We start from the raw sequence: 22,875 nt of genomic DNA on the forward strand, positions 1-22,875 counted from the left end.
TGGGAAATGCCTAAATTTGGAAGCAAAAGGAAGAAACCTAACCCTCATGCTTAAATTTAGGGAGCATGAGGAAGAAAGACAGACAGGCAAGAGGAGAACCAAGAGAATAAATGGTCATGGGAGCCAAGAGAAAAGTGACAGTAACAAAAAAGAGTGGATGATGAACAGTGACAACAATGGTATATTCTATAGCATTTTAAAGTTCATAAAGCACTTTACAAATATCTCGTTTTATCCTGACAACAACCCCTGAGTGGTAGGTGCTTATTATTCTTATTTTAGAGGTGAGGAAACCAAGGCAGAAAGAGGTCAAGTGACTTGCCCACCATGCTCACACAATCAGTGAATGTCTGAGTCTGGAAATGAATCCGGGTCTTTTTGACTCCAGGTTTGGTGCTCTATCCACTGTGCTACATATGTTAAATCAGCACAGAAGTAAAAAAAAAAGGATGGAAACTGATGAGAAATTACACATAATAATCAGTATTTCACTGATTACCATTGAGACAAAATACTTCTTTTTATAATTTATAATTTATAAATTGTTTATAGAGTTATCATGGACCAGATAACTAAGTTGTTCCCTGTGCAGGAATTTAGTACATTTTCAGAGTCACAGAATATCAGAGATGGATCTGGTCCACCCTGGACAAGAATCTCCTCCTCTTAAACTCATCCTACAAATGGTTATATAGTTTTTTCTTGATGACCTGCAGTTGGTGTCAGGGACCCATTGGCTCCTGAGACATGACATTCCACATGATTCAGATATAAATACCTGTATTTGAGAAGAAAGAGAGGTTGTATGGTGGAGACAAGGGGAAGAAAAAGTGACTCTAGCCTAAATCATCCAGATCCCCTGAATGACTTGCTACAATTATTAATGTTTAGCTTCATTTTATCTGTAAAGATACTGCCTACAGGATAGGCAATTAGGCTTATGTTTATGTCTCACCTACAGTAAATGTCAAGAAAGATAGATGCTGTGCCAGGGAAATAATTCACAGTTTATTCAAAATATTGCTACAAGATGATCATCAGAATTTAGAATATAAAAATAACCTCAAAATTTCTGAGTTCTCTTTCTGTCATTTCCCCCTGCCCCCATCATTTACCTGGTAAAGTGTATTTCTTTCTATAATGTGATTATTTCTCTAGAGTGGATAGACTGTGACTAACACTAAGTGGATGGTTTGTGACCAAGTTATATACTGGTATCAGAAGAATGCCCAAACTAACCCCTAATTTCTAGGAACTCTGCTGGTGTAGAGTCAGGCACTAAAATTCCCAAATGCAATTTAAATATATCACAGATATATAAAGGTAGTGTATTGCCTCCCAAAGTGTTTTCTAAAGGGGACTATTAGTCATTTGGGTATATATGTTGTTATATTTGTTTAATAATAAGTTGCATTATATTAGATTCTTGCTAGTATGTGCTGATACCCTTTAATGTATGTGTGATTTTATATATTGTGTCACACAGAAATTGACTCATCCAAAAAAGAAATTAGTTTACAAGTTGGACTGAGTCATATATAAATAATAATTAAAAAAAAGTTACTGAGATCTAAAAATATAATGCATTAACAAAGAAGCCATTTTCCTTATGGTTAATTTTTTTTATTTAACATAATGTTAAAAGAACAGTTTGAATATAGAAATCACACGTACATCTAGAGTTGGAAGGAACATAAGAAGACCATCCAATCCAACATTATCATCTTATAAATATAGAAACCAAGATCTAAGAATTTAAATTATTTGACCAATTAAAGTCACACAGGTATGAAGTATCTGCAACCCAGATCCACTGACTCCATACTGAGTATTCTTTGCAATGAATCTTGGTCCTATTCTGTCTTCAACCTACCTTTCCAGTCTTATCTCTTCATATTCCCATAGAAACCTTATGAGTTAATTGCCATTCTGCAAACATGAAAATGCTTCCCTTCCTCCATGTGTCTCCTCAGGTCCTTTTACATGGGTTGTCCACTTCCTGATCTATTTTTACCTTACAAAATCTCAACTGTCTTTAATATTCAGATTTTTTTTAAAGAGTCCTTAAAACTAGGGTAGATTTTCCTAGTTATAAAGTTTCCTTCATTAACCAATTTTAGTGAGCAAAAACCTTTACTAACATTGGGAAGTTTTTCCCCATTTACTCTAATCCCCAAACCATTTACATTTAAGTCTTTTCCTTCAATTCCACATTTGGTAGAGAAGAAGCACAATTAATCAGCAAAATGATTCATTTCTGAAGTCTGTCATTAAGAGGTGCTTCCTTTTGGAAAAAAAAATGAATGGCTATCCTGCTGAAAGGGTCAAGAACATTCTCACAGAATTATCAAGCAATGCTGAATAACTAATCTTGATCTCTTAAAGCATTGAACAGCTCCTCTGAGAAGCCTAATTTTTTTATACCTTCAGCCCTGAAAATAGGGTTAGAGCACCAATGAAGCTTGTTGTACTACTTTCTTGTCTTTTTATTAACAGAATTTCTTGGGATGTGCTACTTTTTATATTCAATAAAATAGGTTATGGAATAAAGTTCACTGCTTTAAGTTATGGATCAAAGATTCTCCTGCTGTTGGGCAATTGTGTCTAGTGTACAGATAGTAAGGTACATACACAGAAACATAACCATACATATATACACACATACACATATATATTCACACATATGTACCTATATATATGTATGTATACACACACATCTATATAATATAAGAGGTGTAAAAAAGAAGCTTCATCTGTATTGTTACAAGGGAATATTTGTGTGGGTGATCCAAAACATAAATTTAAAAGCCATATATCCTTTGACATTTATTTTATGTTTCTCCTTTCATTCCCTTCTTTCCTGTTATTTAAATCCCTTGTGATGATTTCTTCAGATCTATTACATCTCACAAATTGACACATTCAGTTACAAGGTAGGAGCCATGAGTAGTCTAAGCCAGAGCTAGAAATTAAAGAAAAGCCAGGTTGGCATGAAAAATTTTCTAGAGATAATTTCTGTGATGACAGCCATCACTTTTTTGGCTTAGATTTATAGGTTTACAATTCAAGAGGCTGTTTATTTTCTTGACTTAGGGTAAGTGGTAAGCTGGTAGCAGTGCCTTTATTATGGCTTTATTATCTGCCAAGTAAGTGTCTTGCAATTATGGCTGATTGGGAGAGAGATTAACAGACTTTTCCAAACATTAAAAAAAATTAAAAAGATATGGTTAAAAAAAAGTCAGTGTCTTATAGTGGGAAAAGATATGGACTTGAAGTAAGAGGAGTAATGTATTCGAATCCTGGCTTTGACATTTTTTGTGTCATGCAAAATGCAAATGACAAGTTCTCTGAATTTGTTTCCTCATTTGTAGAAACACTTTTTACCTCACAAACACTTTATACAACTTAAGCTATTATATGAATGTAGCTATTTTTTTTCTTTGTTTGGTGAGGCAATTGTGGTTAAGTGACTTGCCCAGAGTCACACAACTAATTAGTGTTATGTGTCTGAGGCTGGATTTGAACTCAGGCCCTCCTGACTGCAGGGCTGGTATTCTATCCACTGTGCTACCTAGCTGCCCCTAATGTAACTATTTTGATACACAAGTAGAGAAATTTATTTAAAAAAGGAATTCAAAGTTATGATTAAGTAAACTATTCACTGATCCTTACCAGTTATTTATTCTAATACTTTTAAGTAACTATATTGATGATTATCTGATCTCATCAAAGTGGATATTCCCTGTATCTGGGAAAATCCCAACTTTCCATGCCTTTTTTTATTCTTGTCCATGTTTTCTTATAATTCTTTCATAATCTGTATATTTCATAATATGTATTTTAACATTTTGTGACTACCAGTGTCACACTGGACTTGTTATATAACCAATTAAAGTCTTTAAAAATCATCTATTTCTTGGATGACTCTTTTCATCACTTCTTGCAGATAGGTCATACTTGACAGTTTTCCTGCTTTTACCAAGGATGCACCCCTTTCTCATCCTTTGGGTCATGTGCAAATTTGATTCTTTATCAATCTTTGTGTTTCATTATTCACGGTTATATAGCATAAGAGTTAGAGTATCAACATTAAAAAGATAGGTTTTTTGTATCAATAAGCACTTTGATGTTACTGTAGAATTTCCTAATTCCAATCCACCCTACTCTTTTCCCCCTCCTATTTAGTTATACTTTGAGGGTTTTATTATTTCTTACATTTTAGGATAATCAGACCCAGTCCTGTGTCAGCATATTACCATCTACTTCAAGGAGGTGGAAATTTGTGTTGGCCCAAAAGATTTTGGCTTAATCTAATCCTTCTTTTCCACAGGCTTCATTAGAAATGCTTTCTTACATTAAGTTGAATCTTTGTTATTGAAAGTAGCCTCCCTTCCCTCATTCCTCCCAAACTCCTCCCTTCTCTTCTCCTCTCCTATGCTTTCCTATCTAACCCTCTCCTCCCTTCCCTTCTCCTTCTCTCCCATCCATTTCCTTCCCCTCTCCTACTCCCTCTCTCTCCTACCCTTCTGATTAAAAATATCAAACAAATCTTCAACATGATTTTTCCCCTATGTGGTAATCAAAGATTATGAAGAACAAATTTAATAAAATATATTTAGATGTAAGTAATCATGATTACTTTATTAAAATACCTCAACAAATATTACTCACTGAAGACTAGATGGCGGCTTTAAAGAAGATAATTAATACTAATCTAATAAAATTGTGATTTGAACAATACAGAATCATTCTGTACTTAACTGCTCAAATAGAGTGGTCTAGCCCACTTACGGAAATACTTCTGTTCAACCATATTAGCTTGACTACTAGGGTTTTGTTTTGGCCTTTAATCTACATGATATGACAACCTGGACTTTTCAGTTTTCCTTGTCTTGCTGCACTTATGTAATGAGAACTCTGTCACACCCACTGTTTCCACATGGCTTCTTCCCCTCCCAGTTCCATGTAATTTGGTTTCCATTTTCCTGTAAATCTCCACACTACAAAGTACAGCATTCTATATACAGTGTACACTTAATAAACCCTGACTGACACACTTCAAATGGTTCTAGTCTCAAAATAGAGTTTGACCTAGAAAAGTTGTCTTTGTACTTTAAAATTTTAGGGGAGATTTTTGTTTGTTTAGTTCTGGGACAGGGGGAAGTCAAAGAAAAGTTGAGGAATATAAAACATCTGTCTATAGTAGTTCAGGGACATTTAGAAGTAGAAAAAATGAGAAAAGGTGAAACAGTAACATGCATACATTTCAGCCTGCCTTTTATGTAAATTATTAATCTGGGAAGAATATATTAAAAATGGAAAGATAAACCATACTATGAAAACAAAACTGGCTCTAAATGAAGCCTCTGGTAATTTAGTCTCCAATATGTGTCCCTTCTCTTCATGGATTCCGAATGAACTTGTGTCATGATGGAGGTCATTAAAATGAATGCCAAATAAGTTTCTAATGACTTGACACTTAAAATAAAGTGCATTCAAAATAAGAACAGCATTTACTAGCCAGCTTCACTTTAAGTTGTCATTGCAAATATATTTGTATGCCAAGATCTATAAAAACACAGGTTTTGCATTTTTTCTGTCTTGGATTCACAAGTAAAGATGAGCATACTCGATGAGGTATTCTTCACATTAAGTGCCAGTTCCAAAGTACTTGGATGGTGGATAGTGCCACAATTAAAAAATACTTTAGCAGTTTGTTATGCATGGGGCACAGGTAATAAAATTAATGGATGCACTTCAACTAATGATCCATTTCCTTTGGGAACAATGTAGTTATTCAGAGACTATTTCAGGGGCTGTTTAGAGTATGAGATGTGAATGGATTATAATATGTTATCCCTGAGATTCTGATACATGAGCACATAATAGTTTCAATTAGTATCATGATGCCTGGTTAGAAGTTGTTTACACTTTTAAATATCAAACAAAATAGAAAAATAGGTATTGAGGTGACTGACTATTTTTAAAACAGTTCATAACCTTTATACTAAGATACTGATGTGCTATAATTCTATAAGTGAATAAAGCAGTATAATTTTGAATTTTAATTGTACCTAAAATGCACAGTAAAACAGAATAGTACATCATTTCATATTAGATTCAGTAAAATAATGTTGACTTTCTTATAACTCAAAGTAGAGAAAATTTGAGGTCAGATCACATCAATGTAAAGTCAAGGAAACAAATTTGGTACTTTTAGGAAATTAGTTCCTTCTTCCCAATGACACCCCCTTAGTGATTGATTGTATCAATGTACTAAATATTTGAGAATTCCTAAAAATGTCCTTAGTGCTCTAATTTAGCCAGAGTGATTCCATGTGGGAGAAAGAGTACAAGGACCTGAATTCTATTTGTGTTTTTCTCATTTCCTAATCTTGTGTCCTTGGGCAGGTAGGTGGCAGAGTAGATAGAGTGCTGAGAAAGGTGGTGTCAGGAAAACTCATTTTCCTGAGTTTGAATTTGGCCTCAGACACTTACCAGCTGTGTGACCCTAAGACAGGGATTTAACCCTGTTTACCTCAGTTTCCTCATCTGTAAAATGAGCTGGAGAAGGAAATGGCAAATCACTCCAGTATCTTTGCCAAGAAAACCCAAAATGGGTTCCCAAAGAGTCAGACAGAACTGAAACAATGAACAACAAAAATCACATTTCCATTAGCAAGTCACATCTTTGAACTATAGTTTCAATTTTAAAATGAGTAGATTGTGTTCCATACATTAATTAATTTTACATACATTAACTGATTCCCATCAACCTTGTAATGTAAGTATTTTACAGCTGATGAAACTGAGGTTTACAGTTCAAATGTTTCCCTGTGGTCACGCAGCTAGTAAGTGTCTGAGGGGGGATTTGGACTCAGGGCTTTCCTGTTTCCACATCCAGCGTTCTTTTCCCTATTTCGCACTGTTTCTCTTCCAACTATAAATTTCTGTAAATCTATATTGTGCCATTAAAAACTATTTAAAAGAGATTCCATTAAAAGTCTATTATCTCAAGAAAATATCTCAAGTACAACAGTTCATGCATCTCAATAGCAATAAAATTTCCAATTTTACTTTAATATTTAAAATGGCCTAATATAAAGCAGTCTTTAACGGGAAGTGGATGTTGTATTGTGCAATACATGTCCATTATATATGTCATGTTTATATGAAATTTCAACATGGTAAATAAGGTATTGGTCTGAGGTAGAGGCAATGGGATATAGCAGAAATGAACTTGAGAAGATCCGAGTTCAAAGTATTCCTATGAAAAGAGTTATGACATTATGGACAAGTCACCTAATATCACTGAGCCTCAGGTCTTGAAACCCACCTAAAATATTGTCTTTGAGAGTGGCCTGAGGCCTCAAGAAGTTTATTGTGTGGATAGGAAGTTTGTGATCTGAGAAATCATGTGAAATAGGGACATGGTTTACATGAAAAGTCACATTCATTCAGACTTTGGATTTGTACATCCAGAATTTTTTTTTCTAATAAAGCATCAAGTGATGTTATCTGAAATGTTGTTTATTTGTCCAAGATGAGTTACTTAAATTAGAGATCTTTAATAGATCCTTTTATCAATGCTTCATTCTAATGAAGAATCCATTTATTGGAAAAATCCATCTATCATTCCTCCTTGTTATACTGGGTTGGAGCTCTAATTGACAAGTTGACCATTAAAGTCCAGGACATTTTTTTTTAGAGTTTAATTATAATTTCTCTGAAAGCTCTCTGGATAGAAATCAAGATCAAGATTTTGCTTAGACTCTCTGTGAATCTTCTTTTCATCCCTCAATGCTTGTTTTGGATTTCAGGCAATAATTGGTACCAACAGTGATTGCCCTTTCTACTTTTTATACATTTAAAAAATCTTTTATTTTGTAGCCTTTGGAGCTCCTTCCAGTCTATGCCATCAATCTTTTTTGGAGCCATTTAACATATACTTCATACCTGACCGGTCATATATTTTGAGGGCTTCCCTTTCCTTTGCTTGATCAAGTCTTTCCTTTCTTAAAAGATTTCTTTGTTCCCCACCTTCCCTTAGTAACTTATTTTACTCTATCAGTTAGCAATACATTTTTTTCTTTCTCTCTAAATGCCTGATCTTTTAAATCCATAGAACACACTTTTGAAGGCCTGTTTTAAATTTATTTTTATATATTCCAAATGTTTCTCCTGTGTTAATTGTTTGCTAATATCCTTTTTAGAAATATTTCTTAGTCTTTTGTTGTCCTTAATTATGCTTTTATTGGAGAAACAATTGATGGATTATTTTGACTTCTCTTTGTTGTTTTATTTATCATGTGATGAGGATAACATATTTGATCACAGATTTTCATTACACTATTTACTGAATACCATTCAAAACCAAATATCATAAAGAGGCCTGCTACCACATGCAAACTGCCTTGTTAGTAATTGACTACATAAGTGCTGAAAAGCTGTAATAAAGTAGCACCCTTTAAACTGCAAACTCCATACAGAATATAGAAAATCTAAAGCTCCTCCTACCAAAGTTAGAAAAATGTAGTCTCTGTTGGTACTATGTTTTCTTTTAAAATTTAACGTGGACTGCAGAAGAAAGGAATGATTAATTTACTAACAGCAATGGACTTTGATATATTTTACCCATATTTTCCTGAGTAAGACATCTTGTAATAGATGGAGTCTGGGATGAGCTATGAATGGTCAGGTAATTTTGAAGCTAGTAAGTGGTCCTAAGCCTGAAATAATATTTTTTTAAAAGTAGTATAGGAATGGGAAAGTGACAGAGTTTGATGCAATGGGAATCATGAAGAATAATTAAGTTTCTTAAATTTTTATACATAAGGATCATGGATCCCTCTCCTGAGGTCCAGTCAAAAAATTATATTTATCATTTGGAGATCCCTCACTGGAGGTCTCATGAATGTCCCAAACTCAATATATGCCCACTATATGTTTCAACTTCTCATTGCAATTTCCAATAATTCAGTCCCAGAGACTTAGAATACTCTTTGACTCATTACTCTTTTTTTACCCCCTAATGCCCGTTTAGTTGCAAAGTACTATCATTTCTTCCTTCAGGTGTGTCTAACATTCCTTACATGCTTTCCAATTTCCACTGTTCTCGTGCTCCTTTATTTACTCATTATCTTTTACCAGGGCTACTGAGTGTCAATTTACTTCTCTGCAATCTGTCATACGCAGTATTGCTAAAAACATAATAAATAATATAATAATATATAATATAATAGTATAGAATATAATAATATATTATAATAAAAATATAAAAATATGATCACCTCAACACACATTTCCTCTGCTTTACTGACATTGTGTCACTGCTGAATTCAATGGTCTTTTCTTAGCTTTCATCTTTCATATATTCTCTACAGCTGTTGACGTTGCTAACCATCCTGTCTTCCTTTGGTTTCCCTAACACTACTCCCTTCTGGGTCTCCCATAGCTCAAAAGTACCTACCAACTCTAAATTGATGATTCTGTCCTATCTATCCTTTTCTATCTCAGTATCCTTTACTGATTCATCATCTATCTCTTCTATAAGTATGAGTACACTCTAAGGCTGTCTACTAGATTACCCTTCTTTTCTTTTCCTTCTACATTTTCTTCCTAAATGATCTTATCAGTTACATTTGGTTCATTTATCATCTCTTTATTACATTCTTTCCCTTCGGAAAGAATCATGAACCTTATTTTAAAAAATAAAACAGGGGCAGCTAGTGGTGCAGTGGATAGAGCACCAGCCCTAGATTCAGTAGGACCTGAGTTCAAATGTGGCCTCAGATACGTAACACTTACTAGATGTGTGACCCTGGCCAAGTCACTTAACCCCATTGCCTAGCCAAAAAGTAAAAAAATAAAATAAAACAAAAAATTGATGGAGGAAATATCAAAAATTAAATACTCATTTACCTTTCTCTTATTAAAAAAAAATCCTTATAAGAATAAGCTACAAACACATCAAGGACATCCCTGAGGAATATATGAGAAGAGAAAAAGCAAGTTTTTGTAAATTATGTTCTATTGTACATAATCTTTCTAGACATACAACTGACTGAAAAAATAGTGGTTATAAGATCTCTCTATGCTTACTTTTTCATTTACCCTAAAAAATGTTTTGTGTAGAGCAAAATACTGATTTAAAACCTCTCTTCCAAATAGATATCTCTCATATTTGTCAAAATCTAGATTCCTAGTAAGATAGAATAGAGATACCCTTGTTTGATTACTTTGTGATTTTTAATATATCAAAGACTACCAAGGAAAATGGGTTGGTCACATAGCAAGAGCAAGTGATAACCCAAAGTCATCTGTTCCATTGATTTCAATACATCGTTGAGAGAAGAAAATTCTTTGTGTATTGAGTATACCCTTATTCATGATTTATGAGAAGAAATAGGCAGGAGTCACATAGGACAATAAGATGTGGATAGGTTATAATTTCTGTCCAGGGAAGGAGTGGAACTCTACATTCAAAAAGAGAGTTTTCACATCTGGGATCTTGCTATAACCACACTGATGAGATCACAGACATGTCTTAGTAGTGAAGTATCTCTATTACCTAGCATAGTACCTTTTTTTATAGTAGATGCACAATAAATACTTTTTTAATTGAACCGAGGTCTTTTTCATTTTGGTCTTCCAGTACCCAAATCTAAACTTTTTAACTTAACATTCATGTAGCATCTACAACTTGAAACAAAACTGCCTTCCTGGAAATATGACTTCAACACATATTATAAGCTCATATCATTTTACATACTGATCCTGCATTCTAAAATAATTTTTTTCTAATTAGGAATTTGATCCAACAGTCAAAATTCTACCTCTGCCTTCATGAATCCTTTCTTGAACCCTCAAATTAGATATAAACTCTTACATGGAATTGCCATACCACTACTATTTTTGTTTTTATAAATGATAGCAACATTTATTGAGCATTATAAGATTTGCCAAGTTCTTTACAAATATTATTTCATTTAATCATCCTCAGCTACATCACCCCAACTTAAGTGATAAAATTATCACCATTTTATAGATGAGCAAAATGTGTCAAATGATTTGCTCATGGTCACATAGCTACTAAGTATCTGAGGTAGGATTACATTCAGGTTTTCCAGTACACTATCTGCCATGCTACTGACAAGCCCAGAATTTCTAATGTCACATAATTATATTCTGCTGGATATTTTGTAAATTTGGGGATACAATAGAAATATGAATTATAGTAATTGTTCTTTTACTACATTGATTGATGTGTTTGTATTATGTCCTCTCACACTGCAGCATCATATATATGTATGTATGTGTGTATGCATGCATACAAATATATATATATATGTATATATGTATTCCCTATACAAATGAAATCACAATTCTAGATACAGATATATAGTTATCAGGACAAATTTAGTTATATCAAAATTAAATAATCATTTCCTGATCTATTTATCTTCTTTATCATATTCTGCTTCTGACACATTGTACCTATGTAATCCAGAACCAGTCACTTAACCTCCTAAGTATTATATGCAATTCTGAAATTATAAGTTGCAAAGAAGGTGCTGAACTATATTGAAAAAGGGAGTTTCCATACCTGGGAGTTCACCATAACAATGAAATCATAAAGTCAATCCCTATTGTATTCTACCCCTATCCTTAATATACAAAGTCACTATTTAATAAATATAGCACTATAAATTCAGGTAATTTGAATATGTAGGCTTTCATAGTTATATGTACATGTTCATGTTTTATACATAGTGCTACAGAATGTTTGGGTTTTTTAAATCTACAGTATTGCATGAATTTTATGTTTATATACTATTTTAATTTAATATTTATTATAATTTTCATATCATATTTTGATTCATATACATGCATTTTCTCTGATTTATTTCCTCTTGCCTAGTATCAAATGTAGGGAAATTGAAAAAAGATCAGGTATACTTTTTTATTTTAAAAAATGTAATTTTATTCTATCAGATTGTTTTACCTTCTAACAATTTCAGTGTCTCAGATCTACAAGCAAATATGCTTAATTCTGATCATTAATGGAAGATAGTAATAATATCTACATTTTTGAGAATTGATTTCTTCTTATATGCTTAAATATAATAATTAGATTTTAAAAGTTTCCTAAATCTGTGTTTATATTTTTGTAAAATAAAAGTTGAACAGTTATAAAAACAAAGTATTCATAATTTAGAGACAGTTAACTATAAACATTAATCATCAAGTCTTATTTCTGACATGTTAGCTGTACAATAATGAGCAAGTCACAATCTCTCAGGGTTTCAGAAATCTTTCTAAGACTATGAATTATAAAGGAGTTACCAATTAGCATCATAGAAGGAGTTTCCATAAAGGGAGTTCACCATGCTGATGTCACTCCACTTCTGAACCAAACAAGCCCTTTCCCCTACCCCTAGCAAAACCATAAATTTGGAAAACTTCCACCTACCCTTTACATAATCACCCTTAGTTTTAAGTATTAAGCTTTGGTTCAACATTATTCTTCCATGTCTTTCCTCATCTATTTGGTTTGTGTTTTCATCATTTTTTGATAAAAAAAAATCATATGAGTTATAGGTCAGAATTGAAATTGACGTTTTTAAGCCTCTGTCCACTTAGAAGCTTTCCTGTTCTAGATTTGCTAATTTTCAGAAAATGCTGACAAGTATTTTAAAACGAACACCCTGTCTTTATAGAAGGGGGCAATGCAGACAGCATCAAGCAAGCCTCTGAACAGCTGAACAGCCGATGGATAGAGTTCTGTCAGTTGCTAAATGAAAGACTTTCCTGGCTGGAGTATCAAAACAACATCATTACCTTCTACACTCAGCTACAGAAATTGGAGCAGCAGACAACCGCTGCTGAAAACTGGGTGAAAGCACAAGCCTCACCAGCTGCAGAACCTACTGCAGTAAAAATGCAGCTAAAAAACTGTAAGGTGAGCCATTTTCCCTTGTCTTTCTAGTAGCAGTATGAAAGGATGTTTTGCTACCATTTTTTCAGAGCATGACTGCAATTTGTTTTTATAACAAGCCTCTCACCTTTCAAACAACTTAATTCAATAACAGTAAAGATCAATTAATTTGGCCTTTGGGTAAAAGAACATTTAAACATTTACCATAAAGCTATCAAATTCCTTTGGATGTTTTTAAAGTATCTAAGGCTAGTTAACTCTTTTTGCCTATTGGGCAAAATTGTATAACAACTTTTGTCAGTGAGGCAGCTGAGCAACTATGCAGTGTGCCCCCTGAAGAATCACCATTCAGTTTTGTGATACATCTTGGCAGGTTTCATACATACAAGCATTATGATGAAGAAGAGTATGTCTCTAATATGGCAGCTACTATGTTATAGTCACTTTGTCAACGAGCTCTAGAGAATAGGAATATAAGCATCCCTTCTCCCTCCCCTTTTGGCATGCCCACCTTTTTCTCACAAAGGGCAGCCTGCCTGTGGTTGTCCTCCTTCCTGATTAAACAAAAATGGATAGAACATCCAGTCCCCCTAGAGGGATGGTGGGGTCAGGGAGGGTGGAGGTGGGAGAAAGATCTCAAGAGAGGAGGTGATGTTTTGGGGTGCAGGACCTGCAGAGAAATGGATAGCACAAAGATGGACATTTAGAGATCTCTCATAGGAAGATCTCTCATAGTGCCAGCAACCTAGGGATAAAAGCTGGTTGCTTCACCATAGTTATTGTACTGGACATATATGATCTAATAAAATATATACATGGTAGAAAACAGGCCTATGAAAAGCCACAAGAGTAGAAAAAGAAGATAAAATATAAAACAAGAAATTAGGAAGTGAATAGACTTAGAGAAATTGGATTTAATTTACTAGGCAGTAGATAAAGATGGTATTTTAGGAAGATAAATTTAAAAGCTATAAATATGATAAATTAGAGGGAGTAGAGACTAGAAACCTGCTAGGCAATGGATGCACTGGGACTGATGTATGTATAGCTCAATGGCACCAAATTCTCTCCCCTTCTGACTTCCCATAGGCAGCTTATAAAAAGAGAGCTACCCTAGCCTTCTGGGTAAGTGTTCCTAAACTGGCCCTTAGACTAGGGAATAGTCCGTATTGATAGGGGTGAAAATGAGAGCTAGATGAGAACTATGTAGCAGAGCAATATAGTTTTGGGGAGTTTGGTTGCCTCGGTGTCTTTCCCTATGTATTTTCATTCCTCTGTATTATATGTGTATGTCCTTAGGGATAATCTTGTGTAGTGGAGTGCATTTCAGGCTGCTGAGAATAGTAAAGCAAAGCAGAAACCAAAGGTTTAGGGGCTGATGAGAATGTGCTACATGGTCAACAACAAATTATGTCATTTACAAGACCTTCCCTATTGTATTAGGCACGTCTCTTACAAAGACTCTAGGATGCTTACAATATGGAGCAGAAGTTATCTGTCTCTTTTTATGGGAAATTTCAGCTGAAATATATATATCTATATATGTATATATATCTATATATAGATATATCTATATATATCTATATATAGATATATCTATATATATATCTATATATATATCTATCTCCCTGAGAAGAGAGCATCCAGGATTATGAAGAATCTTTAGCCAATATCCAATGAAAATTGATTAAAGGAACTGTAGATATTTAGCATCAGGAAGAGAAGACCTGGGGGAAGAGTCTGGAGAGCCATCTGATGAACTGTCTTATGGAAGAGGAGTTAGACTTAGTTGGCTTTGGCTCCAGAATGCAGAAACCACTGAAATGGCTGGGAGTTACAATGAGACAAATTTGTGCTTGATGTCAGGAAAAACATCCTAACAATTATAGCTACCCAGTAGTGGAATGGCTGCTTTGGGAGTTTTGTTTGCCCACTTTAGGGACATGTGACAGTGTGAATTTTATAAGTTCAATTAGATGGTAGCTGAGTTTCCTTCCAACTCTAAAATTTGTTATTCTGTGAAAAGACTTTCAAGTAAAGTTTTATCCTAAGCACCAAGAATATGATTTTAACTAGACTAGACATTAAAAAAAGGATAGAAAAGTAATTTATATGGCCAACCACAAAGAGGATAAAATTTGTTCTAAATACTTGTGAATAGGATTGAAGGTGTTTCACTGGTCATTTAACACTTGCATTCAGGTACATTTATGTCATCTTGGAATAGATAGAGAAATAGTATATGTTATGAGTAAGAATAAAGCTAACACTATTTAATTGCCTGTAACAGGAGCATACCAAAGTTTTCATGATTATGCTTATCTATTTTTTTTATATTGAGCAAAAAAGCTAATCTGACATTGTTGCCTTTTAGCAACTTCCAAATTGTTGGAAGTGATACAATGTACAAATGCTCTTTTCTTTCAAAATACTCTAAAGTGCAATTTTTCTGGTATAGGATGAAGTTGCTCGTCTGTCAACTCTTCAGCCTCAAGTTGAGCGATTGAAAATTCAAAGCATAGCACTGAAAGAAAAAGAACAATGCCCAATGTTCCTGGATGCAGACTTTGTTGCCTTTACTAACCATTTTAACCAAGTCCTTTCTGATCTACAGACCAGAGAGAAGCAACTACAAACTAGTAAGTATGAACATTTCTGATGATTACCAATGCTGAATTTGGAATTCTCTGGTAGGCAGGTAGGTAGGTAGGTGGATGGATGGATAGATACATAAATAGATAGACAGATAGATAGATACATACATACATGGATGGCTAGATGAATGCCTAGATATACATACAGGTATCTACCTACATACTTTATTATATTATTTATTATATGCATATGCATGTCTGTGAATACACACACACACACACACACACACACACACACACACACACACATCAAAGTAGATTTAGAGATGGAAGGGACCTCAGAGGACATTTAATTAATCTTCTCATTTTACAAAGGAGGAACTGAGACTCAGAGGGTGTAAGTGACTTGCCCTAGGTTACACAGTGGCAGAACCAGGAGCTGAACTAGTATGACTCCAAATTGAGTCCTCTGATTGCTATACCACACTGCCTCATTGAGGGAGGAGAAGAATCAACTTTACTGTAAGTTTATGATGAAATTATGTTTTTCAGAGGAAATAGTGAAGAAAGTTGCACTCCAAGTTACTTATGCGTCTCCCATTTTAGAAACATTGATAGTATCTTAGGGATCATTGTGTCCAAACCCTTTTCAAATCTTGAAATCCTGGCTTCCTTTCCCATTAGACCTCAATATCACCACCTCTCCAAATCTCTAATAAAGAGCTTCATATTACAAAAGACTATATGTGTTCTAGGGTGAACAAGATAAAGAAAGTAAAGTTCTTTGTTTTCTCTTTTGTGTGGTTTTCTTGGTTTTTCCTCTGCTAAGTCCAGGCTAGGCACAAAGCCTGAGGCAAGAGATGCTGCTTTCCTCAAAAAGAAAGCTTATTAGTTGGCATTTCTTCCAATTTGGGGATACTTACATATAATTACAGAATCAATCAAATAGCAAACATTTATTAATTGATTGATTGATTGTATTTAATTGATTTTTTTTGTGAAGCAATTGATGTTAAGTGACTTGCCCAGGGTCACACAGCTAGTAAATGTCAAGTGTCTAATCTGAGGCTGGATTTGAGCTCAGGTCCCCCCAATTCCATGGCCAATGTTCTATCCACTGTGCCACCTAACTGTGCTCCCTTTTAATTTATTTTTTTTAAATTTTAGACTCAAACACCAGAACACAAATACACAATAAGAAAAAAGAAATATATATTATATATATCTCATAAACTCATAAAATATTGAAACTTAAATACAAAATAAGAAAAGAAAAAAAGCATGCCATGTGCATAGCAGAACATAAGAGAGGATTCAAAATATGTAGCAACACATTTTCATTTTCATCTTGAAGCAGAGGACAGGAGATCCACTTGTGAGACCTTGGGAAAGTTGCCTCACGTCTCTGGGCCTCAGTTTCCTTAGCTATAAAATGAAGAGGTTGGACTAGGTGATCGCTAAGTTCATTTCCAGCTTTGAGTTAATTCTGAACATTGTGCAACATTTCCCAAACATGATCATCCAACCTCTACTGATAGGGAACTTCCTGTCTTCTAAAATGGCTCTTTCCATTTTCAAATAGCAGAAATTTTAAGGAAATTTTCCTCCCTCTCACTTCCTGACTAAAACGTAATAACCTTGAAGACAAGTACCATGCCCAGGCTTTTTAATCTTCTCCAAATCTTTGCATTTTTTTCTATTTTGGGGTATTTCTAAAAGTTACTTGACTCCATGATATGGAATCAGGTTTCTTGAATTCACAGAGGTCTCAGCACCCTCTAGTGGGTTTCAATATTCTTGTCACTATGGTTCTAATTTTGAAATAAATTAAGAATGTCCCAAATTTCTAAACACTGACCTACTTAGCAGCGGCACATATTTGTGTCTTTTATCAAGTGACAGTAAAAAAAAGAAATATGGAAGAAATAAAAGTTCAGGGGGATTTAAATAGAAGTTCTGTGGCTAATAAAGCACTAAGAAAATTGTTTTTATATTTATTAAATACTGGCATTATGTAGGCAAAAAATAAAAGTATCAATAAATCAAGCCTCATGCAATTGGAAAATTATGATATAAAGGGACAAAAAGGAAATAGATGAAAATTTGTTGACAATGCTATTTTGTCTTTTATATGTCATTACTCACAAATAAAATGCCTTTCCCACTCCTTACCACCAATCTATCTTCTTAAATGTCCAGATCAAAAGCAAAATCCTCTGGGAAGCTTTTCATGTTTAACCCCATTCCATTTTCACTGCTGCTCTATTTGTGTCTTCTCAGTGATTATTCATTCAGTTTATTCTATATCACTCTGGGTCTTGATATTCTTCTGTGAATATATTTTAAACTCATTTCTCATGCGTATGTTTGTTCCCTGACTCTTCCACCTTTCTCTAAACTGTTTTATATACTTCTTAAAGTATAATTCTCCATATATGAGTGTTTCTCCATCTATCCACACACACATGTTTATATACATCTATAGAGATACACCTCTATATCTATATCTATATCTATCTATCTATCTATCTATCTAGATAGATAGATATGCACACATTGTATAGCAATTTACAGAGTAAAGCACTTATCACGAAACAGCTAATGTAAAATTTCCTGTACTAAATTTATCTCATCTTTATTTTTGAAGTTTTATTAATGCCTTTATTTTCTTAACAGCATTATTCCTGCTTGATGACTTTCCCTCCATCAGCCCCATACAGAGTCTTCCCTTTTAAACAAAGAAGTAAAGAAAGATACTCTGACTTTTTCTCCTAGAGCAAGCCTGTTATGTTGTCCCTTAGGGTTCTAGGGTACCATAAGTGTTTTGTGATGCTTCTTCTCTATTATCAATGACTCAAGCACCCACCAACCATGTCCTTCCTCCTATCATTAGGTGTCAGTACCTATCCTCCAGTTCCATTTAAGCACTGGGTTGTTTTTACAAAGACATACTAATTTCAAATATATAGAAAGAACAAGCACACAAATATCACAATGCACCCCTCCAAGGATCCCTCTAAGGATTGATGTTGACCAAGATAACTTTCAGTTCTGGCATTTCCTTTTATCTCTCATTGTGTGTGTGTGTGTGTGTGTGTGTGTGTGTGTGTGTGTGTATGTGTGAGTGTGTGTGTGTGTGTGTGTATCTTGCAATAACTGATGTAGAAAGGACCTTTGTTGTTGTTGTTACACAGATCATTTGTTTTTGATTTCATAGTTTTCCTTGTATTCCTCCTTACACACAGCCAAACTTCCCAGTAAGGGCACCAGTTCATAAATTTGGCCTCTCTGCATATTTTTCCACTAACCCAGCAGATGTACCTTAATGACTGACAATGAATACCACTCAGTACAGGTAGGATTCCCTCTGCCAGCCTCCAGCTAGTCTCTGACAAGAACTATTAAAAACAGTATTCGAATCTTTGTAAGCTATTCAGTTTACTACACAAAAATCTAGATATGTAAGACTCAACTAAATCTCCTAAAACTAAGACCCAATATCAGTTCAGCATCACAACAGCTAAGTCTTGATTAGTGCAAATAGTGACTCCCCTGAAGTGGCTGCATGTATTTGAATTCTCATTACTTGAAGTTATAATTATGTAAAATACAGTAACTGTTCCAGCCTAATGGAACTATGCACTATGAACTCCAATTATGTGACCATTAAAGGAGATTCATTATTCACATTAATCAGGACCTAATTGTAGCAATTATTGACCTGAGTTGTAAATAATGGTATATCCTTCTAGATAATTGAACCTCTCATTTTAATTTTCTGATCTGAAAAAGGTATCATTCTTAACACTAGTTTTTACTTCCTTTCTCAATTAAAAAAGATAGAATTCTCTGTGTATTTATACTACTCAGCTGTCATGATTTTTTCTAGGTATCTCTCACAGCAGTTAATAGGGACCTTTTCCAAAAATTATAGGTCAGAAGAGTCTCAATGCCATTAAATACATATAGCACAGCACTGTTGGAGCTATGATACTTAATTATTAATTTACTTATAAAATGTCACATAAAACCATCTTTGTGAAAGATTAAAATAAAATAGTAATGTTTGTGGTACAATAATTTAGATTTTTATATTGCTCAAAACTCAGAGACCTGGCTGTCATAAAATCTTTGAAAGAAGCCATTAATGAATGGGTATATGGGTAGAAAATTCATCAAGGTATGGCAGGGTGAGAGTTTTCTCTCTTCTGAAGCTTGAGAGGGTAAATTGGTGTGCCCCCACAGAGCTAGACTTGGGCTTACAAAGTATATACTGGAACATTTGCTTATTAGATTCTATTCCATTATATTTTCACACTTATATACCTTGCCATCCCTGAGAGTATGAAGTGATAAGAGACTTTCAGATAGTCTTGTCACTAGCATCTACTGTAAGCCTTCTCTGGATATTACTATCAATGGATTACTTGGCAAAAGGCAGTAGGTGTACTTTAAAGATTTCAGTTCTTAGAAATGCTCTTTTTTGGGGTAGAAGTGTACATTTTAAATTCAGATTTTTCTTCCAAGGGATTCAACTTGTCCTTTACCACTTTTTGATTCTGGTAAAAGTCATTCGAAGTGAATTTATTTCATACATTTCTTGCTTTCATTGGTATTTGCTTTGTCCTATAAGTAAGAGTTTGTTACTTTGGATGTATTTTCTTCTCTTCCATTTCCTTCTGTATATCCATGTTAATACAGCATGATTATACTTATTCCTTGCATGCTAGGAATAAAGGAGAACTGAAGGTTCTTCTATTCCAGTTCCCTTTCCAAACCTTGCCTTTAGTGTTTTCTAGAACTTAGGTTTTGGAGAAAAATATTGTTCTATAACCAGCAGACGTATAAACTCGTGTTTACAGTGCTTTCTTGTGAATCTCTAAGGATCTTGGAAGCAAGTATGAAGTGCAAGGGTGAGGACCAGTGGTTATTTAGCAAACAGGAGATTACCAAAATGGAGATACTTTCTCTTCCCTAACCATATGGGATCATGAACATGAATGAAGTGTTCTAGATGGAACATTATAAACACTCTCCCCATTTCTTGTTAAAACACCCTTAGGCTTCCCTGACTGAATTATTAGAGGTTGTTGTCTAACATGTTGTTAGCTAATAGTCCTGATTACTTTTATGTCTTTGTGAGGAAAATTCCCCACAAAAGACATCTTTTTGTTGTGTTGCCTTCTACTGAACTTCAGGAGTAGTTAATGCTACTTTACTCTTTGCTTGCTTTCACAGACCATGACGGGGCTGATTTTGTTTACCCATGCTTTCAGTTGCTGGACCTGGAGTCAGGAAGAACTTAGTTCAGAGCCTCTAACACTTGTTAGCTGAATAACGCTGAGCAGATCACAACCTCTGTCTGCCTCAGTTTCCTCAACTATAACATGGGGATAATAATACCATCCACTTTCCAGGCTGTTGTGGAGATCAAATGACATAATATTTGTAAAGTTCTTAGCACAGTGCCTGCCAGATGTTTGTTGTTGAATCATTTCAGCCATAACTGACTCTACCTATCCCCATTTTGAGGTTTTCTTGGCAAAATACTGGAGTGATTTGTCATTTCCTTCTCTAGTTCATTTTACAAATGAGGAACTGAGGCAAAGAGGGTCAAGTGCCTTGCTTAGGGTCACACAGCTAGTAATTATCTGAGGTCAGATTTGAACTCAGGAAGATGAGTGTTCCTGACTCTAATCCTGGCAATTTTAAAGCTCATCTGTAATTCTTTATGACAGTTTTTTTTAAATGTGGTCTTGAATGAAAAAAGGGGTGTCATCACTACAATGACCTTTTTCAAATTTTTACTCCAGTCTTTGTATTATTTTGCTCATGAAAGCTATTTTTTTCTTCGTATCAGTGGTCAGCAGCTGCTTTTTAAAAATGGTCTTACAGTTCTTTCAGCTTCCAGAAACCCATTTCACACTGTAAGGAAATCAGCAACAGCCCCTCCAAGTACCAAGCATTTCTGAGGTCTGTGCTTACTTAGTGAGGATTAGACTGTTTTACATCATATCTTGTGTGTGTGTGTGTGTGTGTGTGTGTGTGTGTGATTCTTGCAGTTGTTTAGCATTAAAAAAGCTTATTTAGAATTTAATTTTCGCCATTTATATGTAAAAAAAAATTTAGAAATTGTTTTTAAAACATTGAGTTCCAAATTCTCTCCACTCCTTGTTGAGAAGTCAGGCAATTCAATAAAGGTTATACATGTGTAGTCATGCAAAACATTTCCATATTAATGATGCTGTGAAAGAAAACAGACAAAAAAACTCAAGAAAAATGAAGAAAATAAAAAAAAAGGATGCTTCAATCTGTATTCAGACATCATGAGTTCTTTTTCTGGGGATGGATAGCATCTTTCATAAGTCCTTCAAAGTTGTCTTGGATCATTGTATTTCTGAGAATACCTAAGTCATTTACAGCTGATCATCTTACAGATTGCTGTTACTTTGTACATAGTACATTTCACTTTGCATCACCTCATGTAAGCCTTTCCAGGCTTTTCTGAGAGCATCCTACTCATCATTTCTTTTAGCACAACAGTATTCCATCATAATCACATACTACAATTTGTTCAGCCATTTCCCAGTTGATAGGTATCTCCCTAATTTCTAACTCCCTGCTGCCAGAAAAGAGTTGCTATAAATGTTTGTGTACATATAGGTCATTCCCCCCTTTGTTTTTTATCTCTTTCAGGACACAGACCTAGTAGTGGTATTGCTGGGTCAAAGGGTATGAACAGTTTTATAGCCCTTTGGGCATAATTCCAAATTAATTGTGGGTTACAAGTGTGGAAAAATTAGTCATATGGGTTATAAGAATGTCATTTATCCATATGTCTTTGATTGCATTTCAAAGAAGAGGAGAATTTTGTGACTGAAATATCTTTGAGTTTGTCTTTTGTTAAATTATTTTACAAATGAGGGAAAGATTTTAGAAAAATTACAAAAAAACAACTTTTCTCCTAGCAGGAATAGATAGTTATACAGATTTTGGATATTAAATTACATATGCAAAGATCTTCGTGGGGAAAGTGCCTCTAGGCCAAATGGAATCTGTATTCCTCTCTTTCTATGGCTATATTTCTGTGTTTTCTTTAAACTGGCACAATTCACATTTGAATATCTGCCTAAATAGAAAAGGCATGTTGTCTCTCTTTACCATGAAGAACTTGATTGATATCCAAAATCTGTATAACTATCTAAAAATCTTCTAAAATTCTAAAATCTAAAAAAATGAAGATCTAAATGATTTTAAGTCATTTTATAGGTTGCCTCTGAATACAGATTGGAACATATAAAACCAACCCCCAAATGAGTATCCTGTTTTCTTATTGCCTTGGTA

At 34.3% G+C, this 22,875-nt stretch overlaps 1 protein-coding gene across 1 annotated transcript in view; it reads left to right on the plus strand.

Annotated features, from left to right (window-relative positions):
* Positions 1–22,875, plus strand: part of DMD (dystrophin) — a 1,828,382-nt gene that overhangs the window by 311,765 nt on the left and 1,493,742 nt on the right. The window contains 2 exon segments of the mRNA XM_078146592.1: positions 12,720–12,961; positions 15,396–15,576. Of these exon segments, the coding sequence (XP_078002718.1) occupies positions 12,720–12,961; positions 15,396–15,576 (423 nt within the window).

This window comes from Phascolarctos cinereus, unplaced genomic scaffold, assembly GCF_003287225.1.
Source record: "Phascolarctos cinereus isolate Bilbo 61053 unplaced genomic scaffold, phaCin_HiC Scaffold_726;HRSCAF=1367, whole genome shotgun sequence".
In the NCBI taxonomy this organism is placed as follows: domain Eukaryota; kingdom Metazoa; phylum Chordata; class Mammalia; order Diprotodontia; family Phascolarctidae; genus Phascolarctos; species Phascolarctos cinereus.